This window comes from Mesocricetus auratus, unplaced genomic scaffold, assembly GCF_017639785.1.
Source record: "Mesocricetus auratus isolate SY011 unplaced genomic scaffold, BCM_Maur_2.0 Super-Scaffold_100047, whole genome shotgun sequence".
In the NCBI taxonomy this organism is placed as follows: domain Eukaryota; kingdom Metazoa; phylum Chordata; class Mammalia; order Rodentia; family Cricetidae; genus Mesocricetus; species Mesocricetus auratus.
The window spans coordinates 2,264,489-2,287,548 of record NW_024429224.1 but is presented as its reverse complement, the minus strand read 5'-3'; the positions used below and the strand labels follow the sequence as shown (position 1 = coordinate 2,287,548).

Genomic DNA, 23,060 nt, shown 5'->3' with positions numbered 1-23,060 from the left:
ATTTGAATACTAAGTGTTACCAAACATTTATGCTGATTATACTTTCTAGTTCTGGAATTTTCAGCTAGTTCCTTAAATATAATCTATCTCTTTATGGATGGTTTTGCCTGAATACCTGTCTGGTGCTGGTGGAGGCCAGAAGAGGTTGGCAAAGTCCCTAGAACTAAAGTTACAGACAGCTGTGAGCCACCAATGGGTGCTAGGATAGCCAATCTGCTGTCTCTCCCGTCCTCCTTATTGATAATGTCTATAGTATTTGATGCCACCGTCATGTATACATCTATCCTGTAATCATGATATTGTATAAGTAATAAAGACTATTTTTGAAATGCTTCATATTTTTTTTCTTTTTTAAGACAAGGTTTGTCAGTTTAGCTCTGGCTGCCCTGGAAATGACCAGAAATTTCTGTTGTCTGCTTTTTTTCTTTTCAGTATATGAATAGTGTTTTGTTTCTGTATTGGAAACTAGACACTGTAGATAATGTTTTACTGACTTCAGACCCTGATGATCCCAATTCAGGGCTTCTTACTATTGACATTTGCTGACAAAAGAGCTATTTTATGGCTGGCAGTTCCCTACAGGTAAAAATCAGAATCACTGCTCTGGAACTAGGAGTGGGGTCAATGACCTTCCTGAACCATTTTCTTTTCTTTTCTTTCTTTTTTTTATGCAGTATATTTTAACCACATCCTTTTATCTCATTCCCCCATCTCCCCAGGTCATCGTCATGATTCCACCAGACTGTAGAGTCATCACCTCAGGTGAGAGGGAAGGATAAGACAGGGATGAGTAAAGTGAGAGATTTTTACCAAAGTTTCATAACTAAGATTTTTAATTTGCTGCATTTCTTTTCAAAGATTTCCAGGGATTTTAAATGCTATTTTTTATTTTGCCTTAATAATTGTCACCAGTGTTTCTGGGAGTAGGCCATGCTGTTATACTGGACAACACTTGGCTTTTTAATATGCAAAAGCCAATTAGCTTTTTAATATGTAAATTAGTCATGTTCCCATTCAAAGCTTTCAGAAACCCTCCATATGTTTAGAACAAAGTCCAAATTTGCTACCAGGGTCCAAAAGAGACAAACATATTGTGGCCCGGTCTGTCCTCAGATAATATTTGCTCCCACTTTTCTCTGCAGGCTTTGGGTAGCCTCTGCCCTTAGTCTCTCTGTATCTAGTTCTGCCTTTGGAAAGTTTCCTCAGTCTTCTCCATGGTTTTCTTGTCTTCATTCAGGGTTCACTTCAAATGCAGCTTTTTTCTCCTTGCCTTAAATAAATTCTATTTAAAACACACACACAAAAAAGTCCTGGGACTTGAGCCCAATGTCATGTACATACTAGGAAGGTGCTCTACATTTCCCAGCCCCTCAATACCTCTCGTTAAAACAGTAAGATCACTCAATTGTAAATATTTTATTTTTAATTTATATGTACATCTGTGGGAATGCATGATATGTTTGTGTAGATACCCACGGAAGCCAGAAGAAGGTAAGATACCCTAGAACTAGAGTTACCTTAACTGCCTTCTTATTTATTCCCTTACGTGATAAATAATAAGACTATTTTAAGTACTGGTGAGATGGCTCAGCCAGCAAAGCAGATTGCTTTACTTGCTGGGTTTGATTCCTAGGACTCCCAATTCCCATGCATTGTCTTCTGACTCCCCAGAGCATGTCATGGATGTGCTTGGCCATTAGCACACAAACACACAAAAACATTTTCAGAGGAATATTTTAAAAATTTGACAAAATTTATAACGGTTAAAATCTCTCATTCCTTACCCACATATCCTTTATTTGTCTTAACATATTTACATGAGTTTTAAATAATTAAGTTTTAAAAACATGTTCCCACATAGAGGATGGTCTCAGCTTACTGGTCAGCAGAGAATAGCCCCTAACTATTGATCCTTCTGACTCTATCACCAAGGGTCCCGATTATTTGCCACTGTCCCTGGCTTTCTACGGTATGGAGATCAAGGCTGGAACTTCTTGCACGCTGGGCAAACACACTGCCAACTGTGTCCCAGTGCCAGCCCCACCCCTCACGGTCACTCACTTTCTCATCTGCACTCCCCTCCATTACAACACAGGCTCTGAGAGGGCAGGGTTGTTCATCACCTCATTACCAGGACTCGGCACACAAAGTTTTGAAGAAGTATTTGCTGAATGAATACACATAGTAGAAACTGGAATATTGAAATTATTTACATTTTAAGTGAAAAACTTCAACAGATAATGTTTCCATTTATATCATAAGAGTAGAACAGTAACGGAGCAGGTCAAAAGAATGGTTCAGTATTTAGTTGAGAAAAGAAAACAGAATAGTTGTAACCCTATTTTTTTTTTTCCCGAGACATGGTTTCTCTATATTGTTTTGGAGCCTGTCCTGGAACTCACTTGGTAGACCAGGCTGGTCTCGAACTCATAGAGATCCACCTGCCTCTGCCTCCCGAGCGCTGGGATTAAAGGCGTGCACCACCAATGCCCCAGCTCTCTCTCTTTTTTAAAGATTTACTTATGTATTATATATATAGCACTCTCCCTACATGTATGCCTGTATGCCAGAAGAGGGCACCAGATCTCATTACAGATGGTTGCCAGTCACCATGTGGTTGCTGGGAACTGAACTCAGGACTTCTGGAAGAATAGCCAACGCTCTTAATTGCTAAGTCATCTCTCCAGCCCCAAGATATTATTTTTTATGAATGGCAATGCTAACCTGTCAGTTTATACTGTACACACAAACCTGAAAGAACTAAGCATTTCTGATTTGAATAGACAAAAGAGAACAATCCTAAAGTTTAAAATGTTTATACCCTATAAGTTTTGAAAAATTTATAAGCTAATCAAAATAAAAATCCTTAAAATAAAAAAATAACTCATTAAATATATACAAAACTCCCCTCCTTACTCTTTTTCCTATTAAGTTCAAGCTGTGCACTAGATTTAGCAAGGCACACTTAGGCTGTCAAGCTTTACCTTGAGTCCAGTCTTCTCGTCATCACTTCCATTATTTGTAGATGGTGTATCATCTCCTTGCCTGGAAACCAAGACAAAATCTTCACTATTAAGAGTAGATACTGAGTCTGAGGAGACACTGATTTTTCCAACAGAAGCCTTGTCATCCATAACTCAAGAATGAGGCTCAATTCATGAATGGTTAAATATTTTTTAAATGCCTGAAAAACAAAATCCATAAAGAGTCATATAAAATATATGCCAGATATTCATTTATTCCCTATTATTAAAACAACAACAAAAAACAAAACAAAAAAAAAAAACTAGACAAAACAAAAAGAAACCTTTTTTTAAAAATCTTGTAAAATACTTTTCCAGGATACCTGCTACTTGTAATTCAGGCTTTTTCATTCTGATAAGGGCATTCTGTGCTATTAGGGTGAAGATATTTCAGATTTCAAATAAAGAAGACACTCCCTTTACAATAACCGCACCTACCTACAGCACTGCCTTTGGCATATAGTGCAACTCAGGCCTCGGCTTCCAAAAGCAAAGCGGAACTTAACATTACTCTGTCCTTTAATTTTTAATGCTTTGCACATAAAGCGAAAACACTAGGTTATTATGAAAGTGTAATAACTATATTTCCCTACAGTCAATACTAAATTGACTGAAATACTAAATTTTAAATTATTAAATCCTAAATACTAATACATCAATATTAAAATTTAAAATACTATGATGGTTATAGAAAACAAAATTTCACATTAATACACAACAGAGATAAATTCAAGGCAGGGAAAGCAGAAATTCTACAGCTTGGAAATATCTTCCATTAAAAACTCAATCTTGCCGGGCAGTGGTGGCACACACCTTTAATCCCAGTACTTGGGAGGCAGAGGAAGGCAGAACTCTGTGAGTTCGAGACCAGCCTGGTCTACAAAAGAGCTAGTTCCAGGATAGCCTCAAAAGCCACAGAGAAACCCTGTCTCGAAAAACCAAACCAAACAAAACAAAAAAACCCTCAATCTTCCCCCACAACTTAAAAGGCTAGTCCAGTCTACAGAGTTAGTTCCAGGACAGCAAGCATGCAAGAGAGACCCTGTTTTGAAAAAAATAAAAATTAAAAATTAAAAAAAAAAGAAATAGACGAGATAAAACTATAGTTCTATGTTCATCACATCAATAAAGCTAAGACTCTAATCTTTCCAACTCAAACCTTGGCTTAGGATTTTTTTTTTAAGATTATTATTTTATATGTGTACTGACTTTTTTCCTGAATATGTATGTATGTATGTACACCACATGTGCAGTACCCAACTTTGGATCCCAGGGAATTGGATCCCAGGGAATTGGAATTGATGGTTTTGAGCCATGATGTGGGTACTCAGAACTGAACCCAGGTACTCTGCAAGAGCAGTTAAGTGCTCTTAACCACTGTGCTTTGGATTGTAATGGAATATATACTGACTGAGCATACATCATATTCCAAATACTATTTTTTCATCTAAAGTTCAACTAAAACACCTATCATTAAGAATTTCCTGCCAGGCGTTGGTGGTGCATGCCTTTAATCCCGGCAAAAGGCCCAGCACTCAGGAGGCCTACCTCTGTGAGTTCAAGGCCAGCCTGGTCTATGGAGTTCCAAAGCAATACAGAGAAACCCTGTCTTGAAAAACAAACAAACAAAAAAGAATTGCACCAATTCCTAAATATTAAACAGAAACAAAATACCCAGAAAACAGAAATCATCAATAATATTAAACATAAGGAAAAAAGAAAGAAGGAAAGAAAAGGAAAGAGAAGGAAAATTACTTAACCAGCTAATGACACAGATTATGGTTAGATTCTCTTCTGGGCTTTCTGTTGCCTTTTGTTTATTTTTCTTCTGCTTTAAGACTATGGTGTCAGGAGAGATGGCTCAGCGGTTAAGAGCACTGAGTGCTCTTCCAGAGGACTCAGGTTCAACTCCCAGCACCCACATGGCAGCTCACAACTGTCTGTAACTCCAGTTCCAGGGGGACCCAAAACACATGGGAAAACACTAATGCACATAAAATAACTGGGGATTAAAAAAAAGATTACAGAGTCAGCCACAGTGGTATATACATTTAATTCCAATAGTCTAGATGTAGAAGTGTATGACAGTCTAGTCTAAGTAACTAAGTTTTAAGCCATCTAAAGCTACAAGAAAATACACAAATAAAGATTATCCAGGAAATATATTTTACAAGACCAAATATAAATACATAATGGGGAAGCCCCACCTGCTACTTTAAGGAGGTAATTGGAAAACACACTTGTTTGATTTTTTTTTAAAACAGAAACTAACAGAATCACTTAGGAGGAATAAGGTGTACAGTAAGACTCCTCTCCAGTCTCCACCATGCAGGGGCATCACAGAAATTACTAGCTTCTTCTGGTGAAAGCAGCTGATGATCTTCATCCATTTCTACAAGTGTCCACTGCACCTCCTCACCACTTAGTACCAGTCATTCTTTTCTTTTAAGTATTATGTAAGTTAATTACTCCTTTCTGCATTTCTTCCATTAATGGCTGTTGTCTTAGGCCCTAGTCTGGCACACAGTAGATATTCAAATGTTTATTAAACAAGCAGGATAAACACCAGAGCAAGGGTATCCAGTGAAGGCACTATCATTTAAATAGTATCTGGGGAGATGTAGGAGGCAAACAGGTCTTATTACATAACCCAGGTTTGCCTCAAACCTGTCACCTCTTGAATGCTGTTCTTATTTGTGACAGTGAAGCATGCAATTTGAAGTTAGGAAAGACCCAAATTAGAATACTAGACCTAGGGTTGGGGTTACAGCTTAGTGGGCATAGCGTGTGAGAGGTGCAAAGTTTAATCCTCCAGCACCAAAAACAAACAAGAAAAAAAAAAACCAAACCTCACCCTACACAATTTATACTATGTACACTGGCAATACTATTCTTTTATTGTTCAGCCTAGTTATACAGTTTCTATAAGACAAAAATGATACAATCTCTATCTCATAGATACCACAAAATGACCAACGGCTTTACATAGATATACACATATGAAAGACTTAATACATACAGAATGCTACATGCAGTCAAATATTAAGGCTTTAAAAAAAATAAAAGATTTATTTATTTATTATGTATACAGTGTTCTGCCTGCAGGCCAGAAGAGGGCACCAGATCTCATTACAGATGGTTCTGAGCCTTCATGTAGTTGCTGGGAATTAAACTCAGGACCCCTGAAGAGCAGCCAGTGCTCCTAACTTTTGAGCCATCTCCCTAGCCCAAAGCTTTTCAAATTAAAACAAAATGACATATTAGCTAATTTAAGCAATCCAATTTATGAAGCACATTACTGAAGCAATAATATATAGATTTCCTAATTGCATATTGTAATTTATTATCTAAATAAATCCGTACTTTTGAGGTGGGAGTAGGGGGACAACACCAGAGTCCGATGCTGCCTAGGATGCCCTCTCATTTACTTTGTAGCATAGACTTAATTCTGAACTTCTGACCCTTCTAGGATTACAGGTGGGTGCCACTGTAATGTTTGGGATAAAATTTCTGGCTGCAGGCATGCCACACAGGCACATTATGAACTGGAACATAGCCTCAGCTCTCCCATCTTTAAGTAATAAACACATGAAATCATTGGTGTTTGGTAGATACTACAAGTTTGTCCCCTGCTTTCACAAAAGTGATGAGCTTCAAACAGTACCAAGAGCAGAACTCTGGGATGTTTCCTTTTCTACATATGGCAGTACCAAAACAGCCCAAGAGAAAATAAATAAAAATGAAGTCACCTTAAGTGAAAGATTTCCTTCACTTATGTAGCCATCTGCGTTTGTCCACATCCAATGGTGTCATGTTTTCCTTTCTTTTTTTTTTTTTTTTTTTTTGTTTTTGTTTTTTGTTTTTCAAGACAGGGTTTTTCTGCGGCTTTGGAGGCTGTCCTGGAACTAGCTCTGTAGACCAGGCTGGCCTCGAACTCACAGAGATCCGCCTGCCTCTGCCTCCCGAGTGCTGGGATTAAAGGCGTGTGTCACCAACGCCCAGCTATGTTTTCCTTTCTTTTGTTTATGTTTATTAGATACAGGGTTTCTCTATGTAGCCCTGGCTGTCCTAGAACTCTGTACATCAGGCTGTCGGCTTCAAACTCACAAAGATCCACCTGCCTCTGTCTCCCAAGTGCTGAGACTAAAGGTGTGCACCACCACCGCAAGGCTGGTGTTACATTTTTCACTAACCTTTCATTACTTTTATCCTACTGACACATAGAAGAACCACTGAAGATAGGCAAGGTGTGGTGGCACATGCCGGTTATCCTAGCACTTAGAAGGCTGAGGAAAGGTTATTAGGAGTTCAAATTCTGCCAGTCATGATAAGACTCTTCCAAAAGAGGAAGGGAGGGAGGAAGGAAGGACGGAAGGAAAGACTGAAGGAAGAAGACAGGTAGAATCTATGTAATTCCAGATTTCAGAGGCTGAAGTAGGAAGAATCTTTTTGTGACATTAAATGACAATTTTATGCTCAACTCTGCACTTCTACAAAGACCACAGTGGGGGAAAAACCACACCTCAATAAGATGGCTCTGTGCGTAAAGGCATTTGCTACCTAGCCTGGTTACCTGAGTTCTTGAGTTCTACTCTCTGAATCCACATAGTGGAGGAAAACACAAATTTCCAGGAGTTGTCCTCTTCTACATGCATTGTGGCATGCATGCATGCAAGTACACATACATGTATGTACAGAACTACCCCCCCACTGCATACTCCCTCCACAAACAAATGATTTTTTTAAATGTACCTGAGTCACACTGAATGAAAGGTGCATATTCATTCTTGATCTCTTCTAGACTCCATTAATGTGTACTGAAATGGATATTAGTACTCACAATAAGAGATCTTTTGATATTTTTTGGATAAAATACTATTAAATATTTGTATTGGTTCTATTACTAAAATTAATCAGTTAACAGTGAACTTAGTTATAGCCAGGCATGGTGGCACACACCTTTAATCCCAATACTCTGGAGGCAGAGGCAGGTGCATCTCTAGTTAGTTTGAGGCCAGCCTGGTCTACAAAGTGAGTTCCAGGACAGCCAAGTCCACATAGAGAAACCCTGTCTTGGAAAACAAAACAAAACACCAACCTACAAAAAGACAAAACAAAACTATCCACGGAGGCAGGAAAGATGGCTCAGGGGTTAAGGACACTTTCTGTTCTTGCATAAGAATGGGGTTCAGGGAGGGCAGGAGAGAGAGGGAACTGGGATTGGTATGTAAAATAAGATTGATTTTAATTTAAATACATAAAAAGAATAGGGTTCAGTCCCGAGCACTCACATGGCAGCCAACCACCACCTGCATCTCCAGTTCCAGGGAACATGATGCCCTCTTCTGTCCTCCATGGCACTAAGCACTCACATGTTGCATAGACATACATGCAGGGAAAACAACTATATACCAATTACAATAACTCTTTCAAAAAAAAAAGAATTACACATAATGCAAAATATCAAAACACAAAGAAAATAAAAATGACCATTTCCTCTTTCTGAAACTATCACCTTTGATTTCCTTCCTACCTCCTTACCATTCTCTCATGTAGGCTGCTTTCTTTCTGCCTATACTAGACATTCTACCCTTTCTCTATTTCCCTTGGCTATCTCATGAGGTAACATCTTTACACCTTTCTATTGCACACCAGTAGTGCCCTAGCACCATCATTTCTGAGTTCAAGATAAACATTTGTGATATGTTTTATTTCTTTTCTATTCACTACCAAGTGTCTGATCTACACCAAGCACCTACGAGGACAGTGTTATAGTAAGAAACAAGACATGCTGTTTGCCCTTGCCAAGTAGTATATGCCGTGGTATAATCCTTTTGTACACTGTGAATATGCATTATTCTAATTGGCTTAATGAAGAGCCTATTGGCCAATAGCTAGATAGGAAGATGTTAGGTAGGAGAGCTAGACTGAGAGAATGCTGGGAGAAGAAATGTTAAGTGCCAGCCAGATGCAGAGGAAGGAGATGATCATACTAGGCCGAAAAAAGGTACTGCCACATCGTATAGCATAGATAAGAAATATGGGTGAATTTAAGTTCTAAGAGCTAGTAAGTAACTAAGCTATGGTCAGAGCATTTATAATTAATAAGTCTCTGTGTGGTTATTTGGGAACTGGCTATTGGGATAGAGCAGACTGTGGGGACAGAAAAGTCCGCCTACAGTAGTATTTGTATTGCAGTACAACGCTTGGTATTTGTCACAGGGGTTATTGCCTGGCAGGGTTCTACTATAACACCCTATGGTCATTTCAAACAAACTTATTCAACCTGCATATCTCATGCAACTATATTCCTCCTGGTTTTTCCATATCCTAGTTAACCACTGATCCAAGAGAAACAAAAAAGGAAAACTGATTTTTCATTTTCTTTTTTTGGTTTTTCAATACAATGTTTCTCTGTGTAATATTGGCTGACCCGGAGCTCACTCTGTAGACCACGCTGGCCTCAAACTCTCAGAGATCTGCCTGCTTCTGCCTTCCAAGTGCTGGGATTAAAGGCATGGGCCACATAACACAGACAATCCTTTTTCTTACTCTAATCAATTTTAACAGTATGGATAGCCTTCATCTATCCTTCTTCAAAAAGCTTCCCTCTCTAGCCCAGTGGTTCTCCTGATGTTGCGACCCTCTAATACAGTTCCTTATGTTGTGGTGACCCCCAATCATCAAATTACTTGCGTTACTACTTCATAACTGTAATTTTGCTGTTGTTCTGAATCTTAATGTTAAACCTGTGTTTTCAGGTGACCCCTGTGAAAGGGTCGTTTGACAACCCACAGGTTGAGAACTGCTGCTCTAGATTCTCTCTGGTAATTCATTCCCTAGTTACAGAATTTCTAAATATTACATATGATCCTATAACTAATCCTTCACTACCTTCCTCAAAATCTCTGCTAATTACTGAATGAAAGCATGAAGGCTGGTGGGATGGCTCAAATGGATAAAGGGACTTGTTTCCAAACCAGAGTACTTGGGTTTGCTGTCTCAGGACCTACATGTTGACAGGGGACAACAGACCCTACAACTAGTCCTCTGACCTCCCCCTATACATGCACAAAGTAAGTAGATATATACATATATGTACATATATACATATATATATATATGGAAATACAGCTACAGAAAACAAACAGGAAAAACGCAAAAAAGTACATTCTTCTGAGACAAAAATCTCACTGCACTACCCCATTTAGCCTTAAAATTGACCCTTGCCTCAGCCTCCAGGGTACCAGAATTACAGGAATATGTCAACTACCCCAGCTACTACCCTTGAACATCTCTGAATCTATCAAAACCCCAAATGTCATGGCCAACAAGACAGTTAAACAACACTGAGTCTCAAAACATACCTTGGATTTCCTTTGGAACAAACACACTCATCGCTTCCTTTCTACTCCCCACCATTTTTCTGTGTTGCTCAGTAAGTAAGCAAATGGAATCTTAAGAAGGATGCTTACAACATCTTGCTAAATCTAAAAAGAAAGTATTATGTATTAATTAGTGAGTGCCAATTTTAGGCCCAATGTGGAGCCAGAAAGACTTAAACACATTATTGCAGTACAACACTAACCCTGGAAGATGAATATTAACTTTCTATGACAAACAAAAGCTAAGACAGGTTGGGTAACTTGCTTTAGTTCAGAGAAAATTATAAAGCTTGATGATAACCTAGGCACCTAAGTTTTCCTGTTCTTTTCTGAGTTGTATCTCACTCTTTGGTATCCCTATCTCCACTCTTTGCCTGTTGTCTGTGCTGTGTCCTTCGAAAATTCAACTCTGGTTAAGATGACTCTTCAGTTCAGAAACTAGAACCCAACAGGAAGTAACAAAACATGACTCAAAGATTAGTTATAGCAGGCCAGTTTTCACAGGGTTTGTACATTTTAAAGTAAAATGAGACAGGTCAGCAGCAACATTCATTATTGCTATGGTAAACAAGAGGACCTGAATTCAGATCCTTGGTACCCATTTCAGAGAAAAAAGCCAGCAATGGGGTGTGGTGTGGGCAGAACACTGAAGCTCACTGATGAGCTTCAAGTTCAGCCAAAGAATCTATCTCAAAACATGAATGCAGAAAGCAATGGCGACCAACCAGCCAATGTGGACCACCAGCTTCCACACACACATGTGCATAACTCCCACAAAAACAATTAGGGTCTACAGTAGGCTCAGCGGCAGGGCACATACTTGGCATGCGTGAGACTCTGGTTTGGTCCCCAGCACCAAAATTAAACAGACAGAGTCACAAAGGAATGCATAGATTAGTCTAGGGTCCTTCCTTCCTTCCTCCCTCCCTCCCTCCCTCCCTCCCTCCCTCCCTCCCTCCCTCCCTTCCTTCCTTCTGGGTATTTCAAGACAGAGTTTCTCTGTATTGTTTTGGAGGCTGTCCTGGAACTCACTCTGTAGACCAGGCTGGCCTCAAACTCACAGAGATCCGCCTGCCCCTGCCACCTGAGTGCTTGAATTAAAGGCATTGCCACCAACGCCTGCTAGATTCTTTTCTTTCTGTCAGTCTTTAAACTGTTTCCCCTGGCACTAGTTTTCACATGAACTTCTCATAGCATATTCCCTTGAAAAGGATGGAACAGATCTAACGAACTCAATGGAAAACCTTCCCATTTTTAAAAATACAGATTATTTTCCACCACTAACAAGAGGCATGGCTTTGTTTTAAAGTCTGATTCTTAACTTGGGGCTGCATCTTTGAGTTGTATTAGTGAAGTAATGGAATCATGTTCAAGAAAGCCTTCTGATCAATTTCAGCTTAACTTTATTTTTATTTATTTATTTATTTATTTATTTATTTTTTGGTTTTACGAGACAGGGTTTCTCTGTATTGTTTTGGAGGCTGTCGGTCCAGCCTGGCCTCGAACTCACAGAGATCTGCCTGCCTCTGCCTCCTGAATGCTGGGATTAAAGGCGTGCGCCACCACCGCCCGGCTTCAGCTTAACTTTAAAGACCAAAACCAAAAGAAAACTTGTGTCTACTCACAGTTAAAAATTAGAAAAGCCAGCTTATCTAAAAGTCACTCTTCAACAAATCATGAGACAAAGTTTTCTTTTAAATGTTCTACAAATTGCAATCTTTCTCCCTTTACAATTAAATACATGTGACATTACTCCTCTACTCGGGGCATGTTTAAGTGTCTGGTTCTGTGACATCACCACCATCTAGGATTTCTCTCATCTCTAGTCTCTTGCAGTCACCATTCCACCTCTGTCACCATGACTATTATACTCTTGAATATCTCATCTGTATTTTTCAAGATGGTTTCTTTCATTTAGTATAATAATGTCATCAAAGTTAATCAATGTTGTAGAAGGCAAAACTTTTTTTTTTTAGAGATTGAATCACAAATCACATATGTTGTTTATCCTTATTATCCAGGTTAAAACCCTGAAAACTCAAAAAACAAGGGTAGAAGAGAAGGTAGAAGAGAAAGCTCAACAACTAAGAGCACTTGCTATTTTTACAGACATGGTTTTGGTCCCAGCACCACTTGTAACTCCAGTTCCAGAGGATGTGATGCCCTTTTCTAGCCTCCACAGAAACCAGGCACACACTTGGTGCTCAGGTAGGCAAGTAAACACAGCCCTTACAAAAGGAGTATAGTTAAATGCCTACAGAAAGTCAATGCTTTTAGTTATTTTTCATTTTCTCGTGAGTAATCAAGCCTTCTTATTTATCTAAAGGCGAACAATGTAGTCTAATATGTAAAAAAAAGGAAAAAAATAAGAGTTACATTTTTAATTTTTCTCCTTAAACCCATAGATAGTGTTACAATTTCTGTTATGTAAAATGAGGGGACTGAACCTTACTATTTTATGAATTACCTAAGAGAGGAGAAGACATCAGGGGCTTTGCAGTAGAACAATCCATGAGCTAGATGTAAGCAGCTCCATTATAATCAATGAAGAAACTAAGTCTCAAATTTAGTGACTAGGTTTATCGCCAATGATATATTAAATTAAGTCTAAAACTTTGGGATGTCCATGTCTTTCTGGTCCCAAAGTTAATACTCCTTTGACTATACCTTGATACTACTAACAAAAAGTACCAGGAGTAGGAAGAGAAGTGCACATAAAACAATTCTCTTAACTGTGTTGACTAGCTGGATGCAATGCTGCTGATACTGAAAATACAAAGGCTAGAAATGGTCTTCCTATGCTCCTATGGCTATTTCAGGACATAGTACTTTTTCTCCCCTCTAGAACTCTAAGTACGCTGGCTTCGTGCCACTTCAAAGAAGTACCTCTAAAACTAAATATTTAAATTGTTATCTCAAAGTCCCTTTCAGAATAGAAACTACCAGGAACACAGGAAAATTAGCTTAACATTAACAAACTACTACTGCTTATTGTTGAGGCCATTTTATTCTTCTGACTCCTGCTAGCACATTTTAAAAAATTTATTTCATTTTTTTCTGAACAGATTTCAGAAGCATGATATAATTTACATTAGCATTTGTGTAAATATAAAATATGAACGTTTTAAAGCATTTTAAGGTCTTTCGACAATATTTTTTCATCCTTTTAGGAAATTAGTCAATATAATCCCTCCGCAAGCATAGTTAAGAAAAATGAACCTATTCCATTTAGAATGTTCATTCTGTACTTGAGATATGAAACATCTAATTATGCATACCTCTTTAATCTCTGTGAATTTAATGCCAAGCAAACAAGTCATTCAGTAGAAGCCCAAAACCTAGGAGAAATGTAATGGTTTTTCTTTTCTATAATTTGCTTGCTTTTCAGAAGAATATGCTGAGAACAGACCAAAACTGTTTCATAGAGGTCCAGTCCATACTGACAAAAGGATGGAGGGATATTAGGAAGTATATCAAAGCACATGGTAAAAAGGTTCATTAGCTCCCAGCACTTGGGAGGCAGAGGCAGGCGGATCACTGTGAGTTCGAGACCAGCCTGGTCTACCGAGCGAGTTCCAGGACAGCCTCCAAAGCCACAGGGAAACCCTGTCTCGAAAAAACCAAAAAAAAAAAAAAAAAAAAAAAAAAGGTTCATTAGCATCTTAAATCACTGTAATAGGCATTTGTGCAAAAAGATACAAAATTAACAAATATTTAAATTCCATAGATGTTTTAAATCTATCTGAAAAGACCTTTTTTTTTTTTTTTTTTTTTTTTGGTTTTTACGAGACAGGGTTTCTCTGTATTGTTTTGGAGGCTATCGGTCCAGCCCGGCCTCGAACTCACAGAAATCCGCCTGCCTCTGCCTCCCGAGTGCTGGGATTAAAGGTGTGCGCCACCACCGCCTGGCAAAAAGACCATTTCTTAAAGCCAAATTCAAAATATTTTAAACATAGGACTGGTTCAGTATTAGCTTTTTGAGGCCGAATAGAAATCAGTTGGTTTTGTTTTGAGACAGGGTTCTCTGTGTAGGTGTGGCTAGCCTCGAACTCACAGGGATCTGCCTGCCTCTGCCTCCCGAGTGTTTACTAAAAGTAATGTGCCACTCTCCCCCCCAAAAAATCAGCTTTTATTTGAATACACAGAGAATGTGACAGGTAACTCATCACAACAAAGGAATACTTTTTCTTCTGGAAGTCATCAGAGGTCTAGACACAGAAAATCCTATGTCATAGCAAGAGATTTATGACATATCCCTACCCTCTATTGCCAGAAACAATTCATTCATCAGGATACCTTCAAAGGCATAGATATGCTCATTACAAGAATATTAAAATCATTGGCTATTTCCAACAATATTCTACACATACAAAACATTTAATCCAATTTAGATGTGAATTCACTTACTATACTTCAAACATTCTTAGTCAAGTTGGATATATTGGCTCAGGTCTTTAACTCCAGTACTTGGGAGGCAGGTGGATCTGTGAGTTCAAGGCCAGCCTGGTCTACCTACTAGATTCTAGGACAGCCAGAGCTACATAATACCATCTCAAAACAACATTCCCAGTCTGCATAAATGAAAGGGAGGTCAGCCCCCCAAGAATTGGTACAGTACATATCCAGACACCAAATTCTCATCACAAAGGAGATATATTATTCAGGGGGGGCAGGGGTGGAGAAGACTGCAAAGGCGGCAGCAGCAGCAGCAGCAGCAGCAGCAAACAAGCAAGAAAAGCAAGGAAACAAGAGCAAGAGAAGAAAACAAGAGCGAGAGGAGCCAGGGAGCAAGAGGAGGTGTATTGCTGTAGTGGGTTTTTAAGGGGAAAGGGGGAGTCTGTGCTAGGATGAGCTGGTAAGTCCTGATAGGACGTGTCAGCCAAATAATGAATTTTGATTTTTGGACCTTGGTGTTTTGTCTCAGGACTGAGTCATGGCCACACAAGGGATAGAACTTGGGGGCTAGCTTTAGGAATATAATGGCTTTTAGCAATGGGAAGAACAAAAAGGGGAAGGGGCAAACCCTGTCTGCAGTGTGCGCCATGCTCGGGCCTGTAAGTGCCCTTCAATAACCCTTCTAAGTGACTGAAAGACTAACCCTTAGAAGTAGATCCAGACTGTCCACGCTGGGTTGTAATTGCCAAAATGGATAATGGAAAATGGAAAGAGAAGATTCAAAAACAAATCACTGTTAAAATTTGAGTAACAACGTTAAATTTACCACAGACAGTCATAGTTAACATACCATAAAAAGTACAACACAAGCTGCCAGTGAGGTGCATTTCCATACTTCCAGCAGCCAACAGAAGGATCACTAGCCCAGGCTACCATAACCATAAATAAATAAATAAATAAACGAATAGATAAATAAACATACAAATGAATAAATAAATAACAAAGCAAAAAAATTGCCACAAAGATTTACAGAACCCAAAGACTAGTTAGTGCCTTATGATATAAGTTCTGATCTGACAGAACTTTAACCAGAAATTCTTATGCATTGGGTTCTTGGGGAAGTACAAATCTCTAAATCTGGCAGCATAGTCAAACAATTAAATCTACTTTCATATTTTACTGTCAAGTATTTAGTGTCAGTCATGAATTTAAAAGACAGAGTTAGGGTCTTACTTTTTAACGACTGAAAGAAGGGATGGGATACTTGGGCCTTACAAAACTCTGCTCTGAGTCTTCAGAGTGCTGGTCAACTTGAAAGAGAAAGGAAACTTCTAGGCCAAACTCTATAAAGGAGCATTTCATAACTTACACAGCTCCATATCTGGTCATTCTTTGCACATGAAAAGGAACAAAGCTGTTAAGAGTCAACAACAGAGAGAGGCTGCAATCTAAGTGTTAATACCCATCAATATTGTTTTGCTTACATGTTTGGTTTTGTTTTGTTTTTCAAGACAGGGTTTCTCTGTATAGCTCTATAGACCAGGCTGGCCTCAAAAACTCAAGAGATCCGCCTGCCTCTGCCTCCAGAGTGCTCGGATTAAAGGCATGCGCCACCAATGCCCAGCCATGATTTTTTTGTTTTTTAAAGACTAACACCACCATAAAAGGATGAAAATGGAGGACAACACCAGGTAACCAGTTAGTAAAGAAATGAAAAGATCCCTCAACAGTCTTAGGTGAAGCAGCATTTTCCTCTCAGGAATATACATGGGTGTCCCTTATCTCTAAATTTCCTTTCCTTAAGATCTATGAAAAATTGGTTACAAAAACGCAATACATACAAAGTACCAAAATGATTTAGATACATGGTTACACGGGGACCTGAAGGTAAACAGAGTTCTAGTTACAAGAAAATATTGAATCTTGTACTTATTCATTCACTTGCGAAAGAAATCTAATAATATCTGACAATCTTGAAAGTTGTAAAGATAATTAAGGCCAGTTTGTGTCAGAAGAGTTTTTTCAATTGTGTTTCTGAGTGTGCATGGGAGTGCTGCAATTCCAAGATCTACCACCAAGGCACACTGTCCTGTCCAACATTGTTTTGCTTTGCTTTTTAACTCAGACTTACACACACACACACACACACAAAATTGGGAAATGTACAACATAGCAATAAGGCAACTCTCATCATGAAACTCACCTAATATTTTATATTAAAGATAGATGTAAGTTGTTTTGGGAGGAGGGGGTTCGTGGTTCTTTGAGAGTCTTACTACAAAGCCCAGGCGGGGCCTTGAACTCATCCTCCTACTTCAACCACTGAGCATTACACATAAATTAAAATTAAGTATATCCAAATCAATCATGCATTCAAATTTTAATTCAAATTTAGGTCTATAAAGGAAGATCAGAAAGAATTCTCTCCTTTGTTCATTTTCATTTCCTAAGTAAGCTTTGGTTAACTTTTCTATAGCAACATATATAGATATGAATTAAGACAAGACCTTAGCTTACATTTAAAAGTTATACATTTGCTAGGTGGTGGTGGCGCGAGTCCCACGACAGCCAGGCGTACACAGAGTAATCCCATCTTGAAAAACCACAAAGTTACACACTTCCCTGGCAACAAAGCTTTTTTCCAAATGACTTTTCAGTTTGACAGTTTCACTACCTTCCATTGTTTCTCTGTCTAAATAAACAATGCAGATGGAAGTCCATATACTTACATACTTTCTAGTCAAAAGAATGCAAACATAGGTGTTGATCTAAATGAAAATATCAAACACACTGTGAAACCCTGTCCTTGACAGTTTTCTCCTGTGGGGGAGGGAGACCCACACCCCGCAGAATTCTCCAACCCCCAAATATCAAATTGAAATTGGAGCACGGTTTTAAAAAGAGTGCTGCGAGCATGGTCAGTTTAACAGTTTGCTTAGGACCTATGCCTCCAAGACGAGCAGCTCTTTCGGGTACCACAGGTATGGGTATGCTTGCAAGAACAGGTGCAGACTACAAATGTAGCTATTTGGAAGGTCTATGGTCCTGACTACTATCAGGGGATAAACAGCGCAATCCTGGAAGGCTGGGGATAGCCTTTGGCTGATTCAGATAACCCCGAAGGGTGCTGAAAATCATGACACAACAAGGCGCTGGAGCAGGCAAGTGTTTCTTGTGGACGGAAAGAGTGCCATACCAATACACCTTAATTGCAGGTGGAGAGTATGAGGGCAAACACCAGTAAGAGAAAGCGGAATCACTGAGAGCAAGTCTTTCAAATTAGGCGCAGCCGGGGAAGCCGGTCAGAGGCCCAAGCCAACCTCAATCTCTCTCTCACACACACACACACACATACCGACCTAGTGGGCAACCGGAGAAACTGAGGCGGCGGACACCAGCAAATCCCCAAACAAGACCATGACCAAAACACAGAAGTAAACAAGAAACTGGCTTTGCTGGGAGGGGAGAGACCGTGCATGGGGCAGCAGTGGCCAGGCTTGGGAGACGCAGACAGACACCCACCCAGACAGGGGGAACCGGTTTGGGCAGGGGCTCCAGGAGGGTAGGCCCGCGCATGCGCCATCTACCCTCCGCGTCTGCTTCCCCACACCCTATCTCCGCTCCCCTCAGAACTCGGTCCGTCGAGGGAGCCCCCGCAACCCCCGGCCCGACCCCACCCGGCGGGAGGAGGAGGCAGCCGGGCTCCATCCGGGGCGGTGGAAGTGTCCCCGCCTCCGGGTTCGGGAGACCGGAGTGAGAGGAGGGGAACCGCGACCGTACCCGACCTGCAGCCGCCGAGCGCCATCCGGGAGGCTCCGCCGCCTGGGCCTCCACCTCCCTGCCCCGCCCCCTGCTCACGTGAAGCGACGCCTTCCGCCCTCCGGCCCGCCCCCCGCCCCACCTCATAGGATCTGCGTCCTCCCGTGGGGCGGAGCTTCCTTCCCCGCAGCCCTACCTGGGCTTGGAGCCTGCGGCGTTTCTGCGTCTGCGCGTAGGGCTCAGCCTCCACAACACACAACAGAGGCCTGAGGCGTCCCAAGTCCACCTTCAGCGAGCAAGTCCCAAGTTTGCAAGGCAGCCCTTAAAAACCGGCTCAACTCCCCCAGCACATTCTGAGCCTAGCAGAACCAGGGATTGTGATAGGTGGCTTAATAAAAACATGTCTCTTATTCCAGTTTTCTCCACACCTGTGAAGATAATGTGATAGAATCCGTTCTACAAATCAGATTCCCTAGAGTTAGCTCGTTTCAGGACTAAAGAAACTAGGGACGAATAGGGTGTTTCAAACCGTGACTCGGAGAATTTTATTTGAAAAGTATTGCAAATTTAATACAAAGCAACAGCAATAAAACAAAGTTTAGCGTTCCTGTTCAGGATGAATACACAATGTAGCCAAGAACAAAACAGGTGTGCAAGTTAAAAAAAATATATTTTGTTGTTACTGAGGATTGAACCAGGCATTTACCGCTCAGCTATAATCTCAGACTTTTAATTTTGAGACAGGGTCTCATTGAGTTAACCTAGGCTGCCTTTGTAAAGCAATCAAGCCTTGAATTTTTCGTCCTCCAGTCTTGATTTCCTAGGAAGCTGGGATTACAGGTCTTTGTCACCAGACCAGGCACTGCCACTACACAAGACTTAGTAATTTCTACCTGTAAAGCCGCTAACTCATTATCAGATTAAGTACACTCTTTTCCTAATGAATCAGAAAAGCCGTAATTAAAAAAAAAAGTGTTGTTGCTACAGTTCCTCTTTGCATCTAGTCCTTTACAAAACACCTACACTCCAGTGGGACAAGGGTGATGCTTCCTTTTTCCTCATGCACACCTATTTTAAAGTATGCAAATAATATGAAGAAGAAAGTATAATCTTGGGAACTCCTAACAAAATGCTCACTATTTTGATAGCCAACTTTCATACAATCCTTGATTCGTAAGTATAGTAAAAACACATGTATATATTAAATTTTCTTAGATAATATTTTATTATATAATCAGTATAATGTTTGGAGAAAATTTAAAAAATAGAAACAGATTAAAAAATAGGAATGTTATATTTTCACCACCAATGCTAATAGTTCAGTTGACAAGATTGGTTTAGTAATCTGATACCTTTTTGACACAGGGCCTCATGTAACCCAAGCTTACCTCAAAATCTTAGTCCTCCTGCCTCCATCTCCCAAATACTGGAATGACACAGCAGTTAGTAATCTCCTTTTTCAATTGACACTACATACCTTATTCCTGATTATTACATCTACTTATCAGATCATGAATTGCATCTATTTATGCCCTTTAGGTGTTTTTTTAATGTGCAATCTGAAGATGAACAGCTCTTTGCAGATATCTGAAAAACTGAAGTACCAAAATTCCTGGATTTGAATAATGTTTGCTTCAAGAAGTCTACAGTGAATCATTGAGTTTGTCTTCTAAACCCTATATTTTTGCAAACGAGAAGCTGTATCAGAAAGTTCAATGGATTTGAGACAAATATTATGGACTAATACATGTCATTTAGGATATTAAGTTAGACTTCTTGTTTCCTGATATTAGATACAATGCAAATTATTTAGTTTATGTATTTCTTGCTGTGTATAGTATGGGATGTTGACACTGAAATAGTAAGGATGCTTGTTTATAGACTCTCCTGGACTCCTTTTTTCTCTCTCTCCGTATCTCAAGTGTTTCCCTAGCCTCAAATTCAATATAAAGCAGATGACGACCTGGGCCTCTGACCCTATTAGTTACATGTATACACTAAACTAACACACTCTGTGTTGTATGTGATTTGGGCATCAAACAGGGTTTCTTGCCCGGGGAAGCAAGCACTCTACCACCTAAGTTAAATCCTTAAGCCCTTACAGAATTTTTTTACTGTTGGGTGTTTTGAGACGGAGTTTCATCATGTAACTAGAGTGCTTTTTAAAAACAGACTTTATGTTGAGCAGTGATGGTGCATGCCTTTGATCTCAGCATTCAGGAGGCAGAGGCAGAGAGATCTCTGAGTTAGAGGCCAGCCTGGTCTACAGAGTGAGTTCCAATACAGCCAGAGCTATTCAGAGAAACACTGTCTCAAAACAAAAACAAAACAAAAAACTCCAAAACAGATTTTACATAGTCTATTTTAATGCCTACCAGTATCATGTAATAACTTATTCACAGAAAATTAATTGTGGGTTTAAGTATGCTTAACTTTTACCAGCAGGTGGCTTTGAAACCTCAAATCATAAGCACTCAAATCATATGAGTAGAATTTGGGGCTGTTATGAAATAAAGTACTTTGGTAGGCAAGAGTCAGAATAGTAAGATCTCTAAATGCTAAAAGAAGAAAAGTGCAATTCAATCTATAGACACAAAGGTGCCCTTGGATTTGTGAGAGGATAGTAACAATATCATATTTCATATCTTAGCCCTGGCTGTCCTGGAACTCACAGAGATCCACCTGCCTCTGCCTCCCAAGTGCTCAGATCAAAGGCAATGGTGGGATTAAAGGTGTGTGCCAATGCAGCCCAGCTATATTTGGTGTTCCCAAGAGAAAACTATGATGATGCTAGCAGGCAAAACTGGAGGTAAGAGTCTGGAGGCTGCATAACATCAGGAAAGCTAAGCACAAGGAAGACAGACTAGGGTATTTAAAATACAACCCTATCCAAACTTCCCTATTTACTTGCTCAAATCTGCCTTGGAAGTCCTCCAGTGTGTGTGTGTGTGTGTGTGTGTGTGTGTGTGTGTGTGTGTGTGTGCATGCGCGTGTGCGCACCTGAGGACATGTGAGCATGTGCTGTAGAGGCCAGAGGATATCAAAGACATGAGTGTTACTCGGTACTGTACATTTTTTTTTTGAGACATGATCTCTCAGCACCCTGGGCTTCCCTGATTAGTATACACTGCCATCCAGCAGACTCCACCTCCCCAGCCCTGAGACTTCAAGGTCTGGTTTATTTTTGTGGGTTCTAGGAATCAATCTTGGGTTCTTCTGCTTACACAGCAAACACTTGACCAACTGAGTAAGTCATCCACTCAACCCTATCAATCAGTATTTTATGTTCATCGTTGTGCTTTTCAGCATGGGAATTTTATTTTGGCTTCTCTGCATGATTTTTTCTTTCATGATATTCTTATTTTGCTCACATATTTTTTTCTTGACTTCATTCATAACTTCAATTTTTCGACTAATCTCAAAAATTCTGTCAGATGCGGCTAAAACGCATGGGTCTCTGGGTTTGATCAACACCAATACCCCATAATATTTTTTTGTTAAACATTTGTGGACTTATTTTTTTATTTTGAATGGACCATACATTTCTGCTTCTTTATATGCATCACAATTTTTTTACTGTTGTTTTTTTGAGACAGGGTTTCTCTGTGGCTTTGGAGGTTGTTCTGGAACTCGATCTTGTAGACCACGCTGCTCTCGAACTCAAAGAGATCCACCTGACTCTGCCTCCGAGAGTGCTGGGATTAAAGGCGTGCACCACCACTACCCTGAGCCTCACAATTTTTTAGGCTTCTAAGAAAAGATTTATTTTACTTTATTTTATGTAATTTGGTTTTGCCTGCATGGCTATTATGCACACTACATGTGTGCCTAGTGCCTACTGAGGCATGAAGAGGGAATTAGATCCCCTGAAACGGGAGTATCCTAGCTAGTGTTACTACTGCTGCTGTAATGAAATACCATGACCAAAGCAACATGGGGAGGAAAGGGTTCATTTGGCTTATGTTTCAGAAATCACTATTCATCATTGAAGAAAGTCTGGAACTGAAGTCCAGGAGCTGATATAGAGACCACAGAGGAATGTTGCTTACTGTTGGCTCCCAATGACTTGCTCAGCTTTCTTATAGAACTCAGGGCCACCAGCCCATGGTGGCACCAACCACAATGGGCTAGGTCCCTCCCCTCCAGGAAAATGTTCTACATACTTGCCTACAGCCCAATCTTATGGAGGCATGATGGGAATGGTCTTCTGTGTATATGCTTGTCTTATTGGTTGACAAATAAAGCACTGTTGGCCAATAGGGAAGCAAGATAGGTGGGACTGGGAGTTGAGGAGGAGTCTGGGAAAGGTAGTCAAGAGTGGAGAGTCGCCATGTGATCCCGGGAAGAGAGGACTCAGAGGCTGGTGTCCTTGGTAAGATAAGACCTTATAGAAACATACATATTAGTAGTTATGGGTTAATACTTAAGACAGAACTAGCCAATGAGAAGCCCTGGACATTGGCCGACAGCATTGTAACTAAGAGTCTCTGTGTGTGCC

The 23,060-nt window shown here is 40.0% G+C and overlaps 1 protein-coding gene across 9 annotated transcripts in view; it reads right to left on the bottom strand.

Annotated features, from left to right (window-relative positions):
• The window catches only part of Rabgap1 (RAB GTPase activating protein 1), a 126,901-nt gene that overhangs the window by 99,473 nt on the left and 4,368 nt on the right, over positions 1-23,060 (bottom strand). The window contains exons 1-3 of one of the 9 annotated variants that reach the window (XM_013122008.2): positions 18,589-18,648; positions 10,391-10,513; positions 2,985-3,184 (exon numbers count right to left, since the gene is read on the bottom strand). In XM_013122008.2, the coding sequence (XP_012977462.1) occupies positions 2,985-3,134 (150 nt within the window). In that variant the 5' untranslated portion in view covers positions 3,135-3,184; positions 10,391-10,513; positions 18,589-18,648. Of the gene's footprint in view, positions 1-2,984; positions 3,185-7,775; positions 7,841-10,390; positions 10,514-18,583; positions 18,652-23,060 lie in introns of those variants that run through there. The other 8 variants (XM_013122009.3, XM_040735593.1, XM_013122007.3 and 5 more) reach the window with 8 other exon arrangements.